Here is a 25826-nt window from a genome sequence, read left to right on the forward strand (position 1 = left end):
AGCTGTGCACCGTTATGGTGTAAATACAGCCTATCTACCAATTGGATCAAATATAAAAGTCAGCCGAATTAGTGTTGATACTGCAAGGAGACGTATTGTGTGAAAATAAATCTAAGATGTTGTTTAACTGCTGATATATTTATGATCCACGTCACGTTTTCAGTTTTGGCGGCAGTTCTTCCTGTTTTCGGATTTCACATCGCATAAACACCATTTCCCAAAGTGCATTGCGGCTAAACCGTCCAATCACCGAGCTGAGGATCTTGCATACGTCTGTTTCCGGTGTTTATGACGATGTGAGATGTGAGATGTGAGACTGGGTTGGAGAATTGCACAGGGGAAAATAATGTATCTATGCCACAATTTTAGATGCGGATTTTGTTAAACTAATACGTTTGCGCTGTAGACACTATAAATTGACGGGGGAAGGGGGTAGCAATAAAGATAACACCATTAAACAGTTACACAACATAACAGACATAATATCGATAGCAGCGTCCCTAGCAACCACCTTGGTAACAATGAAAACGTTGTATTTACACAATTTCCTGAAGTATTCTTCGTAATAACTAGCAAACTAAAGATCATGTACATCCACTGCACACATAATCTGAAATAACAACTCATATTTCTCGCATCAAATGACATCAAAACGCATTTTAATGGCCAAACTAACCTTAAAATAGGCATTTTCTACCGAGAATAAAACCAAGGTCGGCCATGTTTTTTTATTTCTGCGGAGAGAAAGTTGAAGATCACGTGACATAGACGCCAGCCATTGGAAATGAATGGTGAAAAAAAACGTAGGGATCCTACAATTTCAGAGGTGTTTTTGTAGAAATACTACGTCCCAAGTTGTGGACCAACGTAGTTATTACACGTTTTGATGTGAGACTGGGTTGACCTACCTCACACAGCAGACAAGAAGATATTAAGATACTTCAGAAAGACATGTTATGTTAAAAACATGTGGAATACTAAAGAATAAATGTTACAATGTAACATATCAATTTATCAGTGAAAAGCAGAGGAATCAACGTGAGCCTAAAAGACTCCAAGATTGGGACTGACCTGGTGGCTCTGTTTGACAGCAGGTAGGAGAGGCTAATGGCGCGTTTCCACTACACGGCCTCGCTCGGCCCCGCTCGGTATGGCTGGGCCTCGTTAGGACTGGCTCACTTTATGGCGCATTTCCATTACAGTTTAGGAACTGGGGCAGTATCTATAGTAACGCAGTGTAGGCGGAGCCGTGACGTGATCTTCAGAGGACCCCAGAAAAACAACACAGCCGTTAGCTGTTAGCACTCAGAGCTCACAGCTCCTCATATATGTTCAGAAACTAGACAAAAGTTAAACAAGTACAAACCACAGACTGCCTGTGTCATGGTGAATACAGTCGCTGCTTTATTTATGTCTGTATAGGCCGTTGTTGTGAGTGTGGACGGTCGGAGCATATACTGCGTTAGCTTAGCCAATCTCCATTTAGAAAAACACGCATTTTAAAAGGTTTTCCGCCTGCCGTCTGTCTGCAGACTTGACAAAGCATTCATTCATGGTTTTTACTAACCGGTATCAGTATGTTGTTACTTCGGCATCATTTTGAAACGTGTATTACAATTAAATCACGGTCAAATATGTCCATCTTGTTGTAGTTGTAGCCCCCTTGCCAGCGATGCTCTCTCTAGTTTAGCATACTCAGCCCGACTCAGCCTCGTTGTCTCTGGCCCTAGACCCGCGATTTTATGAGGCCAGAAAAACTGTGAATTAGGACCCGCCGGCCGGTACTAGGCCAAGTGGAAACGCAACCAAAGACGGGCCGCTGACGTCACAGCCCTCTTAAACCGTGCTCCGCGCTGTAGTGGAAACGCGCCATAAGTGTTAATGAGGATGTTGAACCAGAACCCCCTGCCCCCTCTGAAGAATCACAGCAACACGATTCAGATTACCGCTCCCATGTGTGCATGAAACAGGTAGATAAATAAGGGAAGTTTAAAACACCCAACACACTGCTAAGCAAATGTTTGGACAGGACAAGAACAGAAAGCTCATTGTGAGGCAGAGAGAAAACACTAGCTGAGATATGAGGGGATCACAAGTGGATGACAGACCGCTACCAAAAACTTTTTAGAAGTGGTAAAAGACAACTCTTTTTTGCTATAACTCATCATTACAAAGTGTTCCCTATTTGTCTGACAATTCGGTCTGGTCCTTGGGAAAGTGAAGGCCTATTTACAGCCCACAAAGGAAGTGGATAGAGCTTGAGTTGTACCTATATGAAGGTATTTTACTGATAAGTAGATTCCCATGTACAGTTTAAATCAAGACTGCCAACTCTGTATTCCTCTCACACTGTGACAATCATCAGTTATTTGTCATCGATAGAAAATATGTTAACGTCTCTGTTTGGACTGTCAGCGGCATTCACAATAATACCACAAGGAAATGCTTTGGGAGGAGGACATGGATGTTTAAAGAAAACTGGATGCAGCGTTGGAGGCGGGGCCCCAATCATCTTTTGCCTTGTGACCATGAAGCATGCGCACTTGAGTTTCCCTTAAGCCCCGCCTCTGATCGGCCAGTCCTGGCTCAGTGAAATGAATGGATAGGGAAAGAGTAATAAGTATGAGAGCCAGAGGATTTGAGCAGAGGAAGACAGGTAGTGTGAGTCCACAGGGGAAATATTTAGTCCAGAGAGTGATCCAGGAGGGCAGGATGAATGCAGGCACAGGAAACATTTCATTTCATTTAATCGTTTATTTGAATAGGGACAATGCACATTAATGAACACTTTAGACAAATAATTGTCAACTAACAGGGTCAACTAACCTGGGTTAACAACAAGAGAGCATCAAAGATGCTGTAACGAGACCAGCTAACAGATTTGATAATCATAGTGGAGTTGAAGTCCAGTTTTTAAAGCCCATCTGATTTAAACGAACAGGAGATCCATACACTCTCACACGTACGCACGCACGCACGCATTTTATTTAAAAAATGTAATAAAAAATGTACGTATTTAAATAAACAAATTGATATGTTAGCCTTATTTAGAATCAACATGGCGATATATTTAAGATGCTGCAGTGTATGTTATAACTACTTGCGACACTACAGTAATTGATTTAATCCTATTTAATTTATTTACGCATTATTTTTTATTTACACTTTCTTTGTGATGTGAAATTACGTTATAAGGCCCGTTTTATTTTCTTTGTAGCATTTGAGAAAGTAGGCTTTCAAGTGTTGAGAATATTTTGAATACTTACTTATTCTTAAATTATACCATCAAGGTGTAATAAACATTGTCTTTTTTCCCAGAAACATTCTTGCTGTACAGAAGATTTAAATTGTGGTGCCTATCCTATAGTTATAGCAAAATCCATAATATGCAAAATATTGTGTTATTGATGTATAAATGGTTAAACATGACCCCTAACCCCACATTTGCACCAACCAAGTTTAACTGGCTCAAGTTCAGCGTTGCCAGTAATGTATGCCGCATACTAGGAGAAAGTATATATATTTTAAATGTGTGAGCAATAACGGAATCATACAGGAAATCTTGACATTGTTTAATAGTGGTAGTTGAGCATTACAAAGCAGGAGCAGACGACAGTATTCAGTCATTCACAGATAAAATCCCTGATGAAACAACAATGCATTTTATGGCTTATAACAGCATGCTTCGTGAGCACAGATAAAAAACGTTTTTCCATAATTTGTTTTTTGGGCAATTTTCTCACTGAGATCATAACTGGGAATAAAATAGGGGACACTATATTCTGTCGCCACCACAGGGAACAAAACATGACAGGTTCATGAATAGTGTTTCAGTTGCCATTATAAATATATAGAAACACTGTTTGCAATCAATTGTGTTCCCTTCGCTGCATTGGTGAAATGATTTCTGATAACTTTAATTTCTCCAGTGAACATGCAGGTCCAGTGTGCGTCATCCCTTTTTATTTTAAGAAACATTCCAAGTGAAAATGCTTTAATTCCACAGCCTATCCACAATAAGCTTTACAGTGTTGTACATGATTTTGTGACCAATGTGTTGGGTTCAAGGAAATCCAATGACTGGCTGTCAACCAACGATTGGGTCAGTTTGATAGAGGTTCTATTAGAGCCTCCCACTCAATGCGTTATTGAGATGATGAATAGTCAATGCTACACACTGTAATCCTGCACTGCTTGGGCTTTCTGTGCCCATATTTAGTCACTGGTTTTACACTATTAGTTATACTGGGAAATCTGTAATAATAATGCACTTAGTGTAAGGGACATTGTCCTTTCTGACTGTCCCTAGAGCTCAGAGAGAGGTTTAATGCGATTAAAAAGCTTGTCATTAGCTTGGAACTTAAGATTTTTAAAATGATCATAAAACTATGTAACGAACCCTAAGTATCTACTGGGAAGTTCTACCAAGTCTCTATGGTTGCCAACACGGGCAAACACGCTACAACGGCACAAACAGCTTCAACAGGAGAAAGGGGGCGAAGTTTAAAAAACGATGCAAATATAAAAACACAAATGTGCCAAAACAAATGAAGAAACATCTTCACCAACTTGACAAAACATTCACAGCATAAACAAAAAGCTGCAAGAGGCTCAAAACACATAGGGAACGGCGACAATCAAAAGTGACACACACAGCTGGGACCGGAGCATTTGTTGACGTTAGGGATTCAAAGTTGGCAAACTGCCACTGTTGACCGAGTTATGTAAGTGTTTTGTCAGTATATTTGAAATGACGTGGTAAGCTAGCCAGCTTACGGCAGTTTGCAATATTATCAGAAGGAATCATGTGATCACATTGTTCAAATAAGCCATTTCAATTTTCGGTTAGTTTCCAGTGACAGGTGGCCAACTTTATAATCCCCGAATGTCAACAAGCTCTCTGATCCCAGCTGTGTGCATCACTTTTTACTGTCCCCCGCTTCCGTTTTGAGCACCTTTTATTTGAATTTGCTGCGTTTTGTATTTGCAGCGTTTCGTTTATGCAGCTTGTTGTCAAGTTGGTGAAGATGTTTTTTTTATTTGCATCGTTTTTGTAACTGCAGCGCATTTCTGCTAATGGAACTGTTTTGAGCCATTGTAATGTTTGTTATTTGCCCGTGTCGGCCAAAGTAAGTCTCCAATAGAATGAAAAAAAAGAAACAAGTGTATGGAAAACACTGGTGGTTGACAGCCACATCACCACGCACTGTACGGTTCAGTGTTTCAAACAGAGGTGGAGAAAGTGTGTTGACAAATAAATAACAGAAATCTAGCAAATGTATTACACTTCCATTCATCATACTAAATACAAAATGACGAAACACTGCATGTGCAAAGGACTGTATCTCATCCAAACTGTTGCTTCATAAAGTCTCATAATTGCATACATCAGCATTCTGCTACTAGATTTATAAAATGGCAAACACAGCTTCAGGCTTGATTTGTGGGATTTAAAAATCAAAACATTTCTCACTTTTTGGTTTTGTAAACAGTAACATTCAGAGTCCTCATTGACAGCCGGGAGAATGTAAAGATATATACTGTAAGGGTCAGTAAACTGCAGTGTTTCTTATCTTATCATGGTCAGTCATACAAAAGGCCTGTGTATGAATGGAATGAAATACTGATTCACTGTGTGTGAAAGGCCCACTTCACATCTATCTAAAGATATGCCTGTAAACATTTCCAGTTTCCTTCCTTGTCTTTACATTCCTTGTTTGCTCACTGTAGTAACTCATGAAATAAATAAATAAATAAATGAATAAATAAACATAATCGATAGCATAGAATACATTCAAGTACATCAGTTTTAATCAATACTGGAATGTGAGCAGGTTCTGCTTTTTGCTTCTTGCACCAACCTACAGTCTGGTTGATGGTCTAGTTCGTTTGCACAGTTTGTGCACAGGACAGTCAGCAACCACATGTAGCTCACTGAGGCCACCTGAACTCACAGTGCCCGCCCTAAACCTGTCTGTCTGGGGCCACTCAGCAGCTGTGGACTCACTGGTGACCTCATGTACCTGAGGTTACCCCCCACAGGTAGCTCGAAGTTCATTTCAGAAGACTTCCAAGGTTGTGCACCACTCATAGTGCAGTGAGGGTGCGGAACAGCTGAGTGAGGCAGAAAACCGAGGCAGTGAGCGCGGTGCACTGTTTGGCTAGCAGCTTGGTGCTCAGATCCTGGCAGCTGCGCTTGCTGCTGGCTCGCTCTGCGGCCAGACAGAAGTCTCTGAACGAACGAGCCACGTCAGCCAGACCTGCGACCGCCTCTGCGTTCCTCCGGTCGCACCTTTCACAACCAGAGAACCAGAGGCATATACCTGCCAACTCAACCAGGGTCCGGAAACTGTTGGCCAGGGAAAGGAGCATCTCTTCTGGGCTCTGTCCGATACCCACCACCTCCTGGCAGCCTGACATCAGCCGCCGTGCCTCTATCTGCAGCACCCTCTTGTTCTCTGTAAAGTGGGCCGGACAGGTGTCTCTAGGGTGGCGACCTCCATGGTTTGCCATAGATCGGTCAGCACCGCTGCTTTCCAGAATCGTAAGGAGCTGATCCACGTCCACGCGAAGTATCTGGAATCCTGTTGGGGGTTCTGGGTAGCGCTGCTGGCCTAGCTGACTGATGGTGTCCTTGTGCGTTTGAGACTGGAAATTGTCTGAGGCGTCAGACAACGGTGAGAGGAGAGGGCTGAGCTCAGAGGTAGAGGTGGAGAAATGGATGGAGCGCGGGAAGGACGGAGAGAAGGTGGAAGAGGTGGAGAGAAAGGAGGGAACAGGTGGGGAGGTGATGAGAGGAAGACCTGCTCCTGAAGTCTGCGTCACGCCGCTGCTCTGAGTGCGGCAGGAGAACTCGTAGACCGTCAGCTCCTCGTCAAAGCTGTCCCCGCTGCCGAAGCAGTTTGTGTAGGGCAACGTTGGACAACCACAAGCATCCAGCGGCACTTGCAACCCTTCCACAACCGACTCACATACCGACTCTTGCAAAGAATTGCAGCCAAACTGAGTCTTCAAGGCTTGTGCAGATCCCACCTCGACTGGGCCCTTTGTCTTGGACGGATCCTCACAGATGGTAAAGACCTTGCAGACGGAAGAAAGTGTTTTTGGTGAGTCGGAAGTCTGCACTGGAGCTCTACAAAGACCCATCAAAGGTCTGTCGCCACTGGTCTGTCCTACTATCTGGGACTGATTATGAAATGGGAGACCTGGCCCGTTTAGATTCTGTGTGGTCACCACTATTGGAGAGGGTATGGAACACGACAGATCATTTATGTTCATTTTATAACCTTGAATGTCCTCACCTGGACTTGTGACCTTTATCTTTGATTCTGGAGAATGTTTTATAGGGCCAGGAGTGTCCATCTTTAGGCCTGAAGTGTCTTTCTGGAGGCTGTTTACTATGGAGACTGGAGGCTCTGTTATTGGTCCCGGTGTGTTCTTGTTAGGTTTATGGTACCGAAGTTGATTTTGGTGTTGGGGTTTTGGCTCAGCCTGAACAGGCAACGGAGAGCCTACTTCTTTCATCTCTGACACCGGAGATAAACTATTTTCTGAATGTGTGTTGAAATAATATTCCCCTTCCACATCGGATCCTGTAACTGTTGTATCTGAATCATCCGACTCCACTGATTCTGCAGTGCCCCTATCGAAGTCTATGGTTTGTGTGACCTCGTCAACGTCCGTAACTTTGATGGTTATCCCTTCGCTACTGTTATCCTTAGCAGGACTCTGAGCTACATCCCCCACCCCAGCTTGGTGGAGGGATTCCTGGGAGCGTGATAGATAAAGGGGCAAATTTTGAATCTTCCTTCTTAGTGTGGAGGAAGATAAGCGACCCATAAAGCTTGGAGAACAGGTCTGGAAGAGGAAGTGAGGTGGAGAAGGAGGCGCTTTGGAGAGATTGTGGATTGTGGCTGTATCAGCTTTCGCCAAGCTAGGACTAGCCAAACTATCTTTAGTTTCAGGACTTGGAATAGAGCAGTCACTGGGTTTGTCTACTATTTGATTCAAACCTAAAACACTTTCATACAAAGCCTCACTTTGCAATCTGGCACCTGCATTAAATGTAGGAGATGTGGCACTTGTTGCAGCTCCAAGCTTTGCAGTGATAGAGTTTATGGCTCGAGTATAATCAGAACTTCCTGATTTCATTATTGAGTGAGCTTCAGTGTTGGTAGGAGACATGATAGGAATTTGAGACTCACCTTTACCTGCACTAACCACATTTGCACTGATGGTATGCTTTGTAGCTATAGCCAAATCATTGTTCTTACTTGAACCAGAATGTAAGGAGTTACCCACTTCATCATCATCAAAAACATTGTCTGAATTGGTGCTGTCGGTAGGAGTGCTAACACCGATGGTGTCTTCCTCATTAACACGGGTGGTGACGTCTAAATATAGTTGTGCTTTTTCAGTGGGACCTTGTTTGCCCAGTGACATCTCAGAATTAGATAAAGACATTTTGGTTGAGGACCCCGTGTTTTTAATGCTGCCTTTTCCACTAACAAAACAGTCACTCTGTGATTTGGGAAGAACTGGTAGAGGGGTTGTGGGTGGAGGGGGTGGTGGTGAGTATGAGTGAGGGTTTGAATTTTCACACACACCTTTAAGTAGATGTTCCTCTACGGCAATCACATGTGCTCCAAAAAGGCCATTACTACTCTTTGTATTAACATCTTTCAAACATGTAGGCAGCGTGTTGGCCTCCGGTTGCTTCTGAGCTTCTATAAGTGATCTATCTGAACTCGCTAAGTACCCTTCCACCCCCTCCGTCTTCTCTTCTTCCCCCTTACCTCCCTCCTTAGTGTATTCTGGCAAAAACATATGATTAATGAACGGCCCATTCCCTGACACACCTGATGTTTCCTCTTCCTCGTCTTTCTCCTTATCCATCTCCACCTTTTCTTTCCTTTCCTCCTTCTCGTCTGGATCCATCCGGCAGCGGACAATAGTTATCGTAGGAGACGCTGCCTTCACCAAATCTGTGACCGATTTCGATTCCATTGCATCGGGTTCCATCTCCATTTCCTGTTTCCTGCTTCTCGAGGGGTCTCTACTTTGCTCATGAGACCCCACACCACAAGGAGAGCTACATCCATGCAAGCGGGGTTTGGACAGGATGGGTTTGGACTCGAGCTGAGCCGGTTCCCCTTCGGAGTGATTCAAAGAGGAGACAGTAGGACAGGGGTTCTGCGTTTGTTCTGAAGGTTCAGGATCTAAACTCAGCATCTCTGCATCATTAGAATCTGCCAACATGCTGTTACGAAGCCTGTTGAAAACTTGGTCTGGCTTTTCTGGATCTGGCTCCGGAAATGACACCGTAGAGGTGAAATCAGTTTCCACGAAGGAACGTCGCTTCCGAGATCTTTTTCTGAGCTGGAACAATGTTTCTATGCCTCCTCCTTCCTCCTCTACGTCTTTTCTGTCTTCTTCTTTTTCTTCTTCTCTGTCTGCGTCTGCCACCGAGACACTGATGTCACTCAGGCTGAGTGTGCTGTGGAAGTCCAGTTTCATCTCTGAGCGAATATCTGCAAGATAGTAACAAAATGCTCAGCCAAATAGAGCATAATACGACAGAGTGTATATAAAAGTGAGCTTTTTATGTTTTCAACACAAACTAATTCCTCGTGTGGTCTGTGTACGATACATAGAAACAAGAAAAAGACATGCTATATTTTCATTCAAAATAACTTGATAACAAATATCAACTGTGTTTTGGACAGAAAAGTACTTTTTTATGTAATTATATACAATCATATAGCAAATTAATTGTGAACAACAAATAAGAGCAGGTTTAACTTGCTAACATAAGCTGTAGGGAGCTCATAAAACATAAATAAAATGACTAATGCCAAAATGTATTACCTTGTGTGTTTACGTAAATATCCATTTTAGGTGACGATAAAAAAGTCAAAGATAATATTGAATTACAATATTGAAATGATCATCCCTACACACATTATTGGATTGTAATTCATTTGTAAACATAAACACACATTTGCAATAAAAAGATTCAAGGATACATTGTTTTTACAAAATGATATTGCAATATTAGCATTGACAGTGTAATGAATCTTTGATAAGGATATCGTTTCCACTGGGGTTGGGAGACACAACTTTTCCATTTGTTTCGTCTCCCTCACTTTTACAGCTTCTGTCTGATTTACTGCCAAGATCCAGAGAAAAGAGGAGATTATAAAAATCCTTCAATTATTATAACACTCTAGCTATTAAGCTTTAAAGGCAGAATCGACTGATTTAGAGACTTTGCCACATAAGCTGCCCTAAGGTAATGTGTGGGTAGTCGCACAACTTTGTAATATATTTTGCACTTTGAAGTCTTTTTTTTGAGAAATATAACTCCACCTTTGTGGGCCCTGAACAATTATTTCAATAAAACACCTGCAACGTTTAGAGGGTTAATCTCTCTGTGGTGAAACTGCAAACAATTCAGAGGTACTTTATATCATGACACAGCTTTTTTAAGGGTCACAAGCGAGAGAAAAATCTTTGGATTAATCTTTAACTTGCATTGTAACTCATCCTAAGAGTCACCTGTGAGTCTGTAGAGTCTACAGTCCCATTTGTATAACAATCCCAGATTCTGACCTTAGGACCGAAGTTAAAAGTAATTCTTTGAGGGAATTTTGTGATTAGTATTAATATATTATTCTGAAGTTTCTTAGCTGCTTATCTGCCAATTGCACAATTTCAATATGTATTTGAATCTGTCAAATAAATGGAGTGGTATAAAAAAACACTTACTCCAAATCTAGTATCTAGTGAAAGTAGCAATACCAAAGGGGACAAATACTCTGCTAATACGAAAGCATTCAAATTCTTACTTAAAGTGGACCTATCATGCTATATTTTAATAATATAGTGTAGGACCATACCTATATAAGGCATATTTATACTTTTTTTTTCTTCAAAATACCAAACAGATCATGCATTTTAGCCATGCCTCATTTCGCTCAATTTGCACTTTTGCTCTGCTCTGCAAGGGCAGATTCAGTGAGAACAGCACCATCTACTGGCCTGGCATATGTACTACAGCGTCTCCAGCGCTTTCGAACGGCAATGGCCGTGGCTGTCTCCTCCTGATTGGTAGAGTTGGCCCAATAGCCGTAGCGCCACCGTCCTGACGTTAGGACAGTGTTCAAATCTGGATCAGTTTTGATCAGATCCGTTGCAGCCCCTTTTTTAGAGATTTGGGTATGGAGGAAAATAGAGAGGGTTGTGTTTTCTGACACTTGGTGAGTTCCCTGGAACACCGGGGACACATATTCATGTGTAAAAGACGTACAAAAGTGCATTTTGCATGATAGGTCCCCTTTAAATTACAAAAGTATTTTGCAATATACAGTATATATATATATAGCAAGTGTTTATATTATTATATATGATTAATATTAATTAATGAGGCTAAATCTAATATGCAGCATTTTAATGTGAGGTGTAGCCTTTTGTACAGTTGGATAGTTTAATCTAAATTAAATAATCAGATAAAACATTTTTTAAATATTGTTTGTGAAATCTTTACCTATAAAATAACATGATATTAAAGATGTTAGATAATTGCAGTTGAGTAATAAGTATTTCTCTCTAAAATGTATTGGAGTAAAAGTAGAAAGTAGCAGATAATGTAAATACTCAAGTCAAAGTACCAAACAATCTAGTTTTAGTACTTCATGTTGAGTAAATGTCACTGTCTTTACACTCTAGACAGTAGACCATTTCCAAGTCACTGATAGAGTAGGTGTGCCTGCTTTCCAGGGAATTCACTTACATTACTCTATAATACAGTCACTATAGTGCAGTAAAACTTCAGTACTACTTCAACCACCAGATGGCAGTAAAGGCAGCATTCCCAGCCTGTGTTTCCAGCACTCTACAGAGCCTTAGAAGCCCTATAATACAAAGTAAATCACCTCTTGGCATGGCGTCTAAGGCTGGGTCCACAGGCGAGGTGAAGCGATCTCTGGCGTCGAAGAACTCCTCGTCAGAGCTGCTGTCTCCAAACCCCGGTGGTGGCTGAAGGATGGGGATGGGCTCCAGGTAAACCGCCTCAGCCGGATCTGCCTTCACCTTCACCCAATCTCCTCCCTCGTTATGATCCGGGGGGCAGGGAAGGCTGCGGGCGCTGTCGGGGGTGATGTTGGAGCAGAGTTTGTAGTAGCAGCGAGCGTCACTTTGGTCGAAGTTGAAGACAAACTCCAGGTTGGAGGAGGATGGGGAGGAGGTTAGTGGGTGTTCTCTGAGACTGCCCTCCACGCTTATGCTTCCACTTTCACCTCTCACACACTCTCCTGTTTCTTTCAACATCTTCCCCTTCCTCCTCTTCCTCCTCCTTAACTCCTCTTCTGCCTCTTCATCGTCGTCGCTGGCCTCTGGAGGGCTCGGCAGGAAGTCCACCAGGCGGGAGAGCTCGGCGAAACACAGGGAGCTGTCGTCGGAGCAGGGGTTGCTGGGACATTTTTGGATGCAGTGAAGGCTCGAAGAGGGGGGGACGGAGGAGAGGAGTTGGGGATCGGCTCCGTCGTCGGACCTCCAGAGGCCTCCTCCTTGTCGTCTGTCGTCAGCTGTGAGGTGGATGAGGGGATGGGCGTGAGCTGGTGGAGGGGCGAGGAGATGAGGGTGAACCTGATTGTGGGAGTAATGGTGGAGCTGAAGGGGAAAGTGGCTATTGAGTGTTAGTGAGGGAGCGTTGGGGAGGACAGTGAACGAGGAAGAACATGAAACTAGGTCGTCTTCCTCCAAAGCGTCGAGGGAGTCGCTGGAGGGGCTGGTGATGACACGAGAGTCTGTGTTCAGAGAATCAGATGCTTCTGACACCGAAGGATGCTCCTCTGCCGCATGAACGTCTTCGTCACATCGACTTTCTTGTCCCGCGTTCTCCCGTAGTTCCCCAGAATATTTGTCCCTTATCTCGATCTTTGTTTGCTGACCCTCCTGCAGCTTTTCCGTCTCCTCTTTGTTCTGTGTCTCTTCATTCTTACTCTCTCTGTTTTTACTCTCTGGAGACTTGTCCTTTTCCGTGTCAGCATCCTTTTCTTCCTTTTGCTTCGTATTCTCCTCCCATGCTTTATCCCCCTTTTCTTTGCTGTCTTTGTTTCTCCTTCTGTTTCTGTCTTTTCTTTTTCTCCCGTCTGGGTCTGATGAGGATCTGATGCGAGGGCGTGGCCTATCGTCATGTGACGCCTTGGTGATCAGCGCGTCCATGCCCAAGTCTGAGGAGGTGTCCGAGTCACTGCCACACCGTGACACGTAACCTGTGTACATACACCGACATTAAAACATGCAACGGTTATTATTATATTCTGGTTGGTTTGTTTGTTTGTGAGCACGATTACAGAAAAAACTACACACCAGATTGAATGAAACTTGGTGGAAGGGTGAAGCATGGGCCAACAAAGAACTCATACAAATTTGGGATGAATCCGAATCAATGGGCGGATAGCAACTCACTGTTTTTCACTTATAGAAACGGCCTTGGCAGAGATCTTTGTTCTTTGAGAGCCCTGCTAGTTACATTTTTTGAAACATACTGATTCATTCATGTTATGGCTGACCATCACTGTAAATGTGTACCTTCCTCAGCAGACACTCGGTGCTTCTTGGACACATGTATCCAGGGGAAGATGTTCAGGTTGGGGTCAACAAACACTCGACAGTACCCTGCTATTAGGCAGGACATATCTTTGGCGGCCGCTGACTCCAATAGTAATGTGATGGGCTTTGAATGAGAAAGCAGAAGAGATGATATGAGATGGGAAGAGGGGGAAGGGAAGACAATTTCAGCAGTGGAAAAACACTTAGCGTTCTATTTGTATCCAAAAGGGTCAAAATATTGATGAAAAGGCACTCCTTCTCATGCTGAAGTCTGCAAATAATTGACATGAGGTAGTATGGAAAATAATGTGAACAGGTCATATTTGTAAGTAATACATCACAGTCATAAACACAAGAACAGTTGAGAGCTAATTCACTGTTTTTATAAGCCATTAAAGAGGCAGTTTAATTCGAGAGATCAAACTGCAGGTGCATCAAACTGCTTAAACATAGGCTGAACAAATCATGCTAATTATTATGCAACCTAAGATAACCCAACCAGTGCTTGTTAAGCTGATTCAGATTCAGCTAAGGTGCTTTTTGACAAGGTTTACAGTACTTTACATGGAAACCCCAATATGCAAGTGACAATAAAAACATCTGGTGATCTATTTTCTAAGTCTGATTCTGTTTACGACTAAGGAAGCTGTGAACAAAAGATTTTGCTAGGGTATTAGAGCGCATGGAGGTATTTCAACTCACCTGGAAGAAAATATAAATGCTTTTAATCTTAATTAAAACAAGACAGGCACTTCAGCCCTTGTGTCCAAAACGAGTATTACAACAACATGATATGATCCTGACATGACAAGACTCACCCACCCAAGAAAATATTGAGCTGTATTCACAGATGAAAAAGAAAGAACTTATCATGATTTCAATCACAAACACAGGAGAGGAAATGTAATTGCTCTTACCTTGATGTCCTGCAGGTATATTTTGACCAGGCTGACCTTGTCGGATTCAGGCAGCAGCTCGATGCGTGTGATGCAGGTGAACTCTGTGAGGGTGGACAGAATGCTCAGTTTGTGGTTGACCACCTGACTCACCCCGTAGCGCGCCCCCACCAACAAGGTCACCATTGACTCCCTGTCCTGAAGCTGGAGTGAGGGGGGAGCAGGGGAAGGGTGGTTGAACAGAAAGAAGGAGGACAATTGTAGATGAGATTGGTTTGACATTTTTTTTCAACCAAAATAAATAAAAAATATGGCTGTCAGTGTTAAGACGTTAACAGTTGCGACTAATTTGCAAAGCTTAACGCATGAGAAAAATAATGACATACATAATCACATGACTAAGTTTGACCCCAATGCCCTCATGTAATTGCAGCGTGGATGTTTACCAAGACTTGCAGGGCAGTGAGAAGACAAAGTCAGCGGAGAAATTACAAATTTCGTATTGTGCTGACTGGAGACACTGGACATCAGTAAGTAACGGCACATCTAATAAATGAATGATAGTGCTCGCATTATGATAGCAGCAGAGATAATATACCTAGCTCACATTATACGGAAGGCAATCACAGCGCCTCTCTGAGTCAGCTGCTTTGTCGATGCTTTAGCTAACTGTCAGAACATTGTCAGACTTTAATAAAGTATAAAACCCACTGATTTCTCTTTGCTGTTTGTCATGCATTTCCAACACCACACGTTTGTTTTATCTCCTTCCAAAATACTAAATAACTTGAATTTATTTTATGAATTGACACCATTAGTAAAATGTTGAACACCTACCATCATGGTGGCACTGAAGGATTTCCCTCCGAATGACTTGAGCTCACACAGCTCCTCCAGGTAGTTGATGCGAGTCTGATCCACTGACAGGCCCTTCTGCTTGGGGTCGTTCTGTGATTGGCTCTTCTTCATATGGTAAGTGATGGCTTTCTTCAGGTCTTTCTCTCGCATGTTTCTCAACAGGGTGGATGACACAAAGTTCTCTATGCCCCACGTCTTCCTAGAGCAAACACAGACAAACACAATGAGGTCTGTTGTCGTGTTCAAGACTGTGAGAGAGCTAGGATGTGTGAATGGAAACCCTTGGAAAGCATACATTTTAAATCTTGAAATGTATTTCTGAAGCTCAAAGTGTGCTACAAGACTGCAGTTGTACTATACAACTTGTGTTAGTGTTTGACTGTTAGACGGGGCGCTGCTCAATAAAACATCTCCAATAAATATTTATTATTGTCCCTCTAAAAGGCATGGAACCACACTTTGCTCTACAGTCCCTACAAGCAGTACAATCCTGTTTTATTATAGTTTTATAGTCGACATAAGTATAGTTAAAATGTGTGTTTGTCTCACGTGATCATCTTCAAGTTGGTCTTCTGTGAGTGTCCACAGCTCGCCAGCCTCTCCTGGATGTGCAGAGCGGCGAGTCGCAGGGCCGTGTTACACCGCATCTCTATTGCAAAGCGCTCCTGCAGCACATCGTTCACACCCTGACACACAAAACAGTTCACAACGGTACAAAAGATGAGAACAACAGACATCTCATTTAAGAAAAGATCTCACTGGTTTGTGTTATTGGCAGCAAAAATATCCATCACTGAGGGGATGTAACTTAGTATAAAAAGACCTTACTGTGGGAACAAAGCAGGAATAAAGGTCGTGAGTCTGGATACAAAAACTGCACATTTTAAATATGACCTTTCAGTCTGCTGATTTACATTATGGTGAGATGTGTCAGCTCCAGCAGAAACCAGACTGTTCGGAGGTGTTACAACGTTACAGCCGAACCGTGGGGTAAGTTAGGTGGGGGACTCAGTTTTCATTTAATAATTCAACTTAGCGCTTCAACTACACCCTAAACACCTGCTGAGCTACTTATATCCTGTCAACACATCTGGCCTTGTTTGTCTCGGATTTTACGACCCACTCTTCAACATTTTTATCCATAACCCTACGTTTGTATTCAGATCTGACAGAAACCCTCCTGAGACTGAACCCACACCCTGAGTCTCCCTCCGTCTGGACTTCATTTCATCCTCCAGACCAGCCTGCCAGACGACATCCCTCACCCTTCTTCACCCTTCTTCACCCTTCTTCCCCCTTCTTCACCCTTCTTCACCCTTCTTCCCCCTTCTTCACCCTTCTTCACCCTTCTTCACCCTTCTTCCCCCTTCTTCACCCTTCTTCACCCTTCACCTTGAATTCAAACTGTCTTTAACCAACATATTGTTGAGGCGTGCTAGTGAACGAGGGTATAATGAAGTATCTACACATTCTTCACAGATGTATGATGTAAGGAGTTAACAGCTGCAGCCTGGGGTTTTGAAGTAGGTCAGAAGTTGAGGTACCTGCAGGTAGAGGTACTCAAAGGCAGCGGGATCTTCCTGCAGCAGCGTGTGGAGGCTTTTCGGCAAGAAACAAACACGGAACAGACATCTGTAGTCATGGGCCTCTTTCTTCTGGACCACCTGAACATGAACACACACACACACATACACACAATGCTTCAAATGTATTTCTCTAAATGCAGGTGAAAGCTTAAGTACTGTCATATATGAAACCGACTTACAAATGACTGATGAGACAATAGGTGTCTGTGCTCTTTTGTTGTCGTTATAACTGTTTTGGTCTTTTGTAGTCTTTTTGACTGTAGTTGTTTTGTCCCTTTTTGTAGATTTGTGTTTATATTTGGTAATATTGCACATTTTCATAGTGGGTGAGTCTCTTTGTATCTTTTTGCTGTTGTTTGTAGTCTTGGCTGTTATGTGTCTCTTTGAGTGAAATGTTGTAGATGAAGGCCAGGGAAGCCACTGTCACTTTGGATCCAGATACTTTCTTTTGAAGGTGCTATGGGGGTTACTCAACTTTTCAGTGCTCTATAATGTAGGTATTCCCATAAATGTGCCTGTCGCCTCAATTTCTCTGTTTACAACAACACTCCTGAAACACACATGCAGCAGTCACAGATTCAGTGGACTATAAAAATCAACAGTATTCTGCCCCACATATCAAAAATCAGAATCCTTTATTTTTCCCACAGCAGGGCGTTTTAGTAATTACAGCAAAGAGGGTAGTGCAAATGAAAGGCAAACAGTAAACTAACGTAACAAATAAAGAAGCACATGTTACTAAAATACACATCAAGTAAGTACACATCCAAGGTATACATATAAGTAACAGCATTATACATTTAGTGAACAAGTTGAGAACTAGCAGCCAATATTTACATTATTCAATTGTAAAAGCAGATAGTGTACAGTGTTATTCACAACCATGCTGATACAGTCTTGGGTAGGAAAGTAGCAGCCAGTAATAACAATATTAATCTGTACAAAAGAAAGTTGATACTGTTAAATGTTCCTTATGCTTTCGAGGGGTTTCATAATTTTGGAGATCTGAATACTTAAGCAGATGGATATTGTAAGCCCAAAAGCTTGAGAGTGGGTGTTTGTGCTGTGAAACTGATGACGATTATATCAAAAATATTGGATACAAAATGGTGTAAATAAATGTAAGTATTATGAATAAATCACAGAAATATCCTGGGAATGATATAGCTATCATATGGTTAGCTACAACACATTCCCTAGGGCCTCCCATGTTTGGGCCCCTGGGCCTGTGCACGTCCCCAGTAGGCCCAACAGCTAATTAGATTTAGATGTACATATACGGAGACTTGTAAAACAGTGGTTATTGGTGTATGTGTGTGTGTTAGTGTGTGTGTGTGTGTGTGTGTGTTTATACCTGCTGTATCCTCTCCTCATCATGCAGCAGCAGTAGTTTGGTGATGCTGTGCTGCTGCTCCAGCACCAGGGAGAAGTGTTCAATGCGGCTTAGAGAAAGCTTTTCCTTCAGTGTCATCACAATGTCCTGCCGCATAGAGAACATTGAGACTTGAGAGACAATACTTTGAGAGTTCAGAAAACATAATTGCTGAGCTGAGCGGAGGTTTGCATTCTCAATGAAGCGAGTGGAAATCTGAGTAGTAGGCAAATCAAAGGAAAGTACATTATATCTAATGCAGATGAAATCTGATAGTGAATAATTTCTTTCTTTTGAGCTTTAACATTTTATTATAAACAACATCCAATAGCCGCTTTCACACCAAGTACTTTGCCGTACTTAGTGCCCAGCACTTAGTACCCCTATGGAACTAAGTACAGATCGCGTTCACACTGGAATAATTCCCTGAGGGAAGATTACGCAAATGAAGCCGCTGACGTCACTTCTTCTTCTTCTGCTTTGGGTTTACTGGCAGGCCGCAAACAGCTTCACGGTGTATACTGCCACCCGAAGTCCCCGGCCGGAAGTCCCCGGAGTTGGAAGGCTTCAGTAGAAGCTGCTGGGACTCCCAGCAGCTTCTACTGAAGCCTTCTGAGTAAATCGCCAGAACGCCGACACCTCCTCATCTCCACCGCTCCCATGTTTTTTTTTGTGTTGCCATAAGTTATTCTCTCTCCATTGGTGCGCAGGGCTAATGCTAATGCTAATAATGCTAATGCCAGCAAATACAATGGCGGCTTCACAAAACTTTTCAGAGTTTTACGGGGCGTGGTTTGCAATTTGCCCAGCCAATCGAAATTGGTACTTTTTTCTCCCCAGGATAGTCCCACCTCTCTAGCAGGCACTAAAGATGGGGGTTTAGTTCTTGGAACTAAGTACTCTTTTTGGTGTGAACGCAAAATTCCAGGCACTATCGGAACTAAACGGGAAAAGTACGGGTAAAAGTACTCCGGTGTGAACGCGCCTAATACCTATTCAGTTATGCATTTAGAATTATAATAAATAAATAAATTGTTTGTATAGCATCTTTCATTCAGGTTAGTTCAGTTAAAAGTGCTTTAAAGATGACTGACAAGCAAAAAAACAACAAGAACACTGTGAAACTGTGAAAACCACAAAAATGTACCAAAACAAGAATTTGACAAACTCGATCAAAGCACAGCAGACACTAACAATTATAAGAGCATTTATATAAAAACGTTGAATAACATTTGCAGTTGTAAAACAGCACAAGATACAAACTACATTACATTAATAAAGTCACTTTTCGTTTTAAAATGGAATTTCTTCTACAATATTTGTTACAGGACAAACATGTGTACATATGATATTGAATTAAGGATTGTGCTGCTGCAAAGATGTTCCCACATACACATACTATATTACTGACTTAATAAAACATCTTTATTTGGTACAGAAACACATCATGTTTTCATGATAATTAGAAAAATCTGAATTATTTCGCAATTGCAATATTAGTCACAATATTTGCATTTAGTCATTTTTCCAAACACAGCAGCCCTAATAGGCAGATAATTAAGAAGTACTCAGATATTCACTTAAGTAAATGTAGCAATACTACAGTGTAAAAATACTCTGTTACCAGTAGTGCATTCAAAATCTTACTCAATTCAAAGTATAAAAGTATTAGCATCAAAGTACCAAAATTAAAAGTACTCATTATGCAATAGGTCCCATTTCAGAATAAGTTGTATATATTTAATAATTAAACATAATGAATTAGTTGATTTATATGCAGTATTAATCATCTACATCTGTAAGTAAAGCTATAATAAGATGTCCAAAATGTTCCTCCAAAATGTAGCTTTAGTCGTGCTAAAGTATAAGGCAGCATAATGTCAATGTACTCGAGTCAAGTAGAAGTACATCAACTGTTTCCTTAAATATAGTATTAAAGTAAATGTACTAAGTTACATTCCACAACTCTTAACAGGCAAGTATTATGTTTACATTCAAAACTTCCTGCAGCTCTCAGATCCTCAGGAAGCTTGTTGCAGCATTAGAGCTAAACGCTGACTCACCAAAGGGTTTAGTCCTGCACTTTGGAACAACTAGCTGCCTCGTGCCAGAAGAAGAAAATAAATCTAAATGTAGCCCTGACACTACATCACAGCAAGAGAACTGGCTTCAGTTTCTGACTTGAGAATATTATTCCATTACATAAGCGCATTGTGAACCTCAGCTTCATCTCTGAACCCTAACCCTACAGCTGTTAGGTATCCAGTGTGAGTAATAAATGACATGATGGGCTGTATCATGGTGTGGTACCTTGACTGTGGTGCTGGGGTCGAATTTAAAGGCCTTGGTCTGCCCGTTCTCCAGATACACCTTCAGAACGTTGGGCAGGAAGAGCAGCGAGTTGCCCTGTGAAGAAGACAGGGGGTCAGGGTGGGGTCAGGGTGGGGTCAGGGACAGGGCAGATGAAAATGTGAGCATCATAAAACTTCCTGGTTCAAGAGGATAAAATGGATATGAGATAGAGTCGAGAAAAGGATAGCAGTTTATGCCTCTCTGTTTGAGACCTAGATTTATGGGGTGGCTTTTTTGACCCCGCTGTCTTTGTATTGTATATAATATTTAAGAATGATGAATGTAGCACCTACTGTATAAGGATCACAGACTACAAAGGAAGAAGTGAAATATAGATATACATGTTACATGACAAAACCTGCATTCAAACTAGACACATTTACTTAAATAGAATAAGGTTACAACGGCCTTTAGATACTATGCATACATAAAATACTGATCCTGCAGGTCAAATTTTGAGTAACAAAAAAATACTCTTAACAGCTTCCAGAGATACAGTCTGAAGTGCAGGCCAGGAAGTGCTTTGAAAAATAATGAGTACAATCTTGAATTTAATTCTGTACTAAAACAATTAAAGAACTTAATCAACATTATGGTTGGAATAATATATACACAACTCAACCTCCGGCTGTTTGCTGAATGTCACCCCCCCCATCAATCTGTATCAGAATCAGAATCAATCAGGACACTTTATTTATCCCAGGGGGGGGTATTGGGTTTCGTGACGGCTGCTACATTTTGTAATCAAATAAAAAATTTAAATAAAGAGAGAAATAAATAAAAAATAAGACTGTGCAATAAAAGTATATACACTTACAAATAATCATATTTATATAAACATAGAAAATTACAGAAAAATGTCATATAAAGGAATACAAATATATATAATTAAGATATTTATATAGAAATAAGAATTCAAAGCTAAAATGTGCACAGTGTACTACAATATATCAAATGTGTAATACAATATAAAAAGCTGTGTATTATTATTAATAAGATATTAAGGCAGAATACAATCACATTTTAAAAGGGTTTGCGTTCTTTTTAACCGTCCAATATTGCCTTTAAGCCCTACTTATTGTATCATTCAAAAAAGGCTAAATATTTACCATTGTATTATTAATAAAGGCATCTATAAAATACAACATGCCTATCTGCTTAACAGAAGGCTTAGTGCAGTTGGAAAAGAGATCTTGTGAGGACTGCATCTGTGTATGCAGATTTTGTGGGCCGCTATTTTTAGTCACTTCAGTGAAGATTCTGGGGGTGTTTGAGTCACATGCTGTCTGTACGTCATGGTTTATTTGCTTAGCCTATTTCCATTGCACATTGTCACATTTTGCTTTAATTCATACGCCAACCTTCCCACCTCAGCCAAGCATAAAAGCATCTCAATCGAAAATGCAGATGAAGACAGATGGATAGAATTGCACCTAATGCCTTGTGTTTCCAGTTTATTCTAAATTAATTTAAGACATTTGAAAGAGCACTTTTGCTTTAACAGCTCAAACGTTTTTTATTTTAAATGATCAAAATGAAAGAGCTGAAGGAGAGGGATTAGTCTGGTCTCATTCTCAGCTCCTCTCACAGAGCGCTTCCTCTCATCAGCTGGCCTGCTTCTGTCCGCCCTGTGGTGAGTCATCATCCCCGTGTCTTATCATTTTAGAAAGTGTGTTCTGCACAGACACGGTGATGTAATGCAACATTAATGTCTGAATGTTTTGAAGTTCAAATGGAGAGCTCTCAAATGTTAGACAGCCCCTCCCATATTCCATTTCTCCAGTTTCCTCTGTTAATGATCTTCTCTGTCTTGCTCTTTCCCTAATCTGGTGCTTATTGTCGTGTAATCACAGACATTAGGAGGATGAGGGAGATATCGATCCGTGTTTTCTCTGTGATTAGTAATGGGCACTCCAGCCTCTGTGGTTTTCCTCGTACAGCTAATTTCGGGAACTCTCACCCACTAGAGGCTTATGAGAGAAAGACGTCATACTGTGAAATATGGGATAATAATACAATATTGAAAAAAATTATTCCTCGTCATTTTAGAAACGTACAACTGGCATTACTTTCTAAAATTGCATTTTAAAGTCTGTTGAATCAAAAATGTTCCTTTTTCAGGATGTAGTTGCCCTAAGGAGTTTTATTTCAAACAAATATAAATTATGTTTATTTTGTTTGGTTTGGTCTAACAAATATGTAGAGTATTTCCTTCTTTGTAAATCCATGATTGCAAGCTTGAATTTCAGGCTTCCCTTGGGGTCCCGGGATATATCACAAGATAAGAGAAAGAAAATGAGTTGTAAAGAAAACTCAATTGTGAAATTTAAATGAAATAAGGTTTCTGAAAACTCAAATAGAACAGTCCTTTGGCTGAACTCATCTTGCAAAATATACATTTTAAATGACTATGATTATATGTAAATTCCATCCAACCCTCTTTTAGTGCTTATTCAGCCCCTGGGTCTCCTCCCAGCTGAATGGTCCTTGAACCCCTCCCTAAGGGACCGGCTAGGTGGAATCCTGACTGCCTGAACCTCCCCAACTGGCTCCTTTCTACGCTATGGGGCAGCGGTTCAACTCCGAGTCCCTCCCAGTCCCGGATGACTGAACTTCTCACCTTATTCTTAAGGGAGATGCCAGCCACTTTTGAATGTGAGCGCTGCATCATAAGGCATGCAACACTGCAAAAAGGTACAAGTGACTCTTTTCAAAGGTTTAAAAGTAAAGGTCCATCATTAAGTGGCATTATGGGGTAATATATCCAGATGCACATGTGAATTTACTTTAATGATGGACCTGGTGGGGCACCAAAAATGTATTGCTGTGAAGTGTGTTTATTGGGTGGATTTGATATGCTAATACTTTTGTACAAAACTTTGAATGAATTCATTACTGTCCCAAGTAACATAAAATACACTGTATGGTTTCACATTGTTACTAAATGTAAAAACATGATCTGTCTCTAGGAAAACCAACAGAGAAATTATAAGACGACACTGTCAGGGTTCAGAATAATTGCTTCTTATGTTCTCACCTGAGAGTGCCCGTTGACCTCCACCTCCTCAGCAAAGTGGACCTTCACAGGGTTGGACCGGAGCTTGGCCCTCTTCTCTGGTGTGATGAACGATGACTTGGGGCCCTGGGGGGGAAGCACATCAATAAGAAAGTAATTGCCTTTCAGATCCAGGAACATCTAAAACTGAATAAAGTCTTTGAAAAATTCCAGTCTGGTTTCCGCCAGGGCCACAGTACAGAAACTGCCTTAGTCAGGGTGACCAACGACCTGCTGATGACAGCTGACACCGGATCTCCATCTCTCCTCATCCTACTAGATCTAACTGCAGCATTTGATACCGTCGACCATGACATTCTACTCCATCGTCTTCGCTCTACAATTGGACTCTCTGACTCTGCCCTAAACTGGTTCACCTCTTATCTCACCGGGAGGACTGAGCACGTCACCTTGGGAGCGGCAAAATCAAAAACACACTCTGTGACCTGCGGTGTCCCCCAAGGATCAGTCCTCGGCCCCACCCTTTTCACCATATACATGTCCCCCCTTGGTCGTGTCATCAGCCGGCATGGAATATCGTTCCATTGCAAGACTGAAGCCATTCTAGTTGGCACTCCACATCAGGTCCGTTCATCCGCCATCACCAGCATCACCTTCTCCAGTCAGAACATTCCACTCTCATCAACTGTTACCAATCTGGGGGTTCAAATGGATCCTCACCTGAACTTTGAGGCCCACATCAAACAAATATGCAAGACCTCCTTCTACCACCTGAGAAATATTGCGAAACTCCGCCCCACACTCAGTCTGCCAGATGCTGAAAAACTTGTCCACGCCTTTGTCTCCTCCAGGCTGGACTACTGTAACGCACTTCTCATTGAGATTCCTAGCAAGAACATCCAGAAGCTGCAATACATCCAGAACAGCGCTGCTAGGATCCTGATGAGAGTACGGAAGTACGAACACATCACACCCATCCTCAAATCACTGCACTGGCTCCCGGTCTCACTAAGGATCAGTGGCGGCTGGTGGAAAATATTTTAGGTGGGGCTGTGGAAATGGTGACCAAACAAATACAGACATCACACGACGTAGCTTTCGGTAGCAAAACACGGAGATATGCTCACCTTTTGCAGAATAACAATTCTGATCAAAAACGAGAAAAACGCGGCTGAAGGTTAATCCATAAATTAATCCAATGTGTCTGTCACTTTGAAAAAAATTATTGATGATCCATAATTCAATTTTTATGTCAAAAACGGAGTTTTCATTAGCTGCTAATGGTAGCTTCCAGAGTGTATGACAGCTTCCTGTTTTGTCTCCTTGGATACGAGTCCAAACAACTCACAGACTGCACCGGGCGCTGACGTAGGCGCCCTGTGACCATCAGATTTGACGACGCTGATTGGCTGAAATTATGTTTCGGCGGCATAGTTTAAAGATAGCAACAGTTGGCTTCTGCTGCACTTGCTGCACTCTCGTCTCGGTGCTGTGCATAGCGCCCAGACGAGAGGGAGTAATGATACACGGGAGAGGCCAGGCAGGAAACATGTGACTTATCAGTAACTTTAGACATCGTAACACAATTTTAAACGAGATTTTATTGTAGATTATACATTTTACTGATACCAATTATATAATATTTACCTTGTTTATTAAAAATAAAAATAAAAATAAAAATAAAAAATATTTTTTTTAACCTGTTAAGCACCAAGCCTGTTTTTCATGTTTCAGGCTCGAAAATGACATGCCCAAAACAAATGACTACAACTTAACTTCTAAAAGGGTTATATGAATAATTTCTTTTATCAAAGCAAGGTTACATCTGTGAGTTGGATGTAGAAGTGTCAGAATCAATATAACTGTTTTTTATTTTAAAGAAAATTCAGATTTTACATAGTAAAAAACTGTAAATTATAATGTTCGTCCAAAAATTATTTTTTACAGATAGTGAAAACTACCCTTGGATGATGGGTTAGTAGACTAAAAGCTTTAGGAATCCAAAGTACAACATATAATAAGTACCCTGTATCAAGATTGATGCAAAACAAGTGACATTTGACCTTTTTAGAGAGGTTTAGCCAAAACCACCCCACCTCTGAGGTGATTTGAGTGAAAATGTTTTTTTTTCC

The 25826-nt window shown here is 41.5% G+C and overlaps 1 protein-coding gene across 1 annotated transcript in view; it reads right to left on the bottom strand.

Moving 5' to 3' along the window:
- Nucleotides 1-3566: 3566 nt before the first annotated feature.
- LOC117483124 (FERM and PDZ domain-containing protein 1) overlaps nucleotides 3567-25826 on the bottom strand; it is a 55621-nt gene continuing 33361 nt past the window's right edge. Inside the window, exons 7-16 of the mRNA XM_034131301.1 lie at nucleotides 23716-23820; nucleotides 20637-20732; nucleotides 18309-18434; nucleotides 16913-17032; nucleotides 15918-16054; nucleotides 15348-15567; nucleotides 14532-14714; nucleotides 13594-13738; nucleotides 11934-13274; nucleotides 3567-9530 (exon numbers count right to left, since the gene is read on the bottom strand). Of these exons, the coding sequence (XP_033987192.1) occupies nucleotides 6088-9530; nucleotides 11934-13274; nucleotides 13594-13738; nucleotides 14532-14714; nucleotides 15348-15567; nucleotides 15918-16054; nucleotides 16913-17032; nucleotides 18309-18434; nucleotides 20637-20732; nucleotides 23716-23820 (5916 nt within the window). The 3' untranslated portion in view covers nucleotides 3567-6087. The remainder of the gene's footprint in view (nucleotides 9531-11933; nucleotides 13275-13593; nucleotides 13739-14531; nucleotides 14715-15347; nucleotides 15568-15917; nucleotides 16055-16912; nucleotides 17033-18308; nucleotides 18435-20636; nucleotides 20733-23715; nucleotides 23821-25826) is intronic.

Source organism: Trematomus bernacchii, unplaced genomic scaffold, assembly GCF_902827165.1.
Source record: "Trematomus bernacchii unplaced genomic scaffold, fTreBer1.1, whole genome shotgun sequence".
In the NCBI taxonomy this organism is placed as follows: domain Eukaryota; kingdom Metazoa; phylum Chordata; class Actinopteri; order Perciformes; family Nototheniidae; genus Trematomus; species Trematomus bernacchii.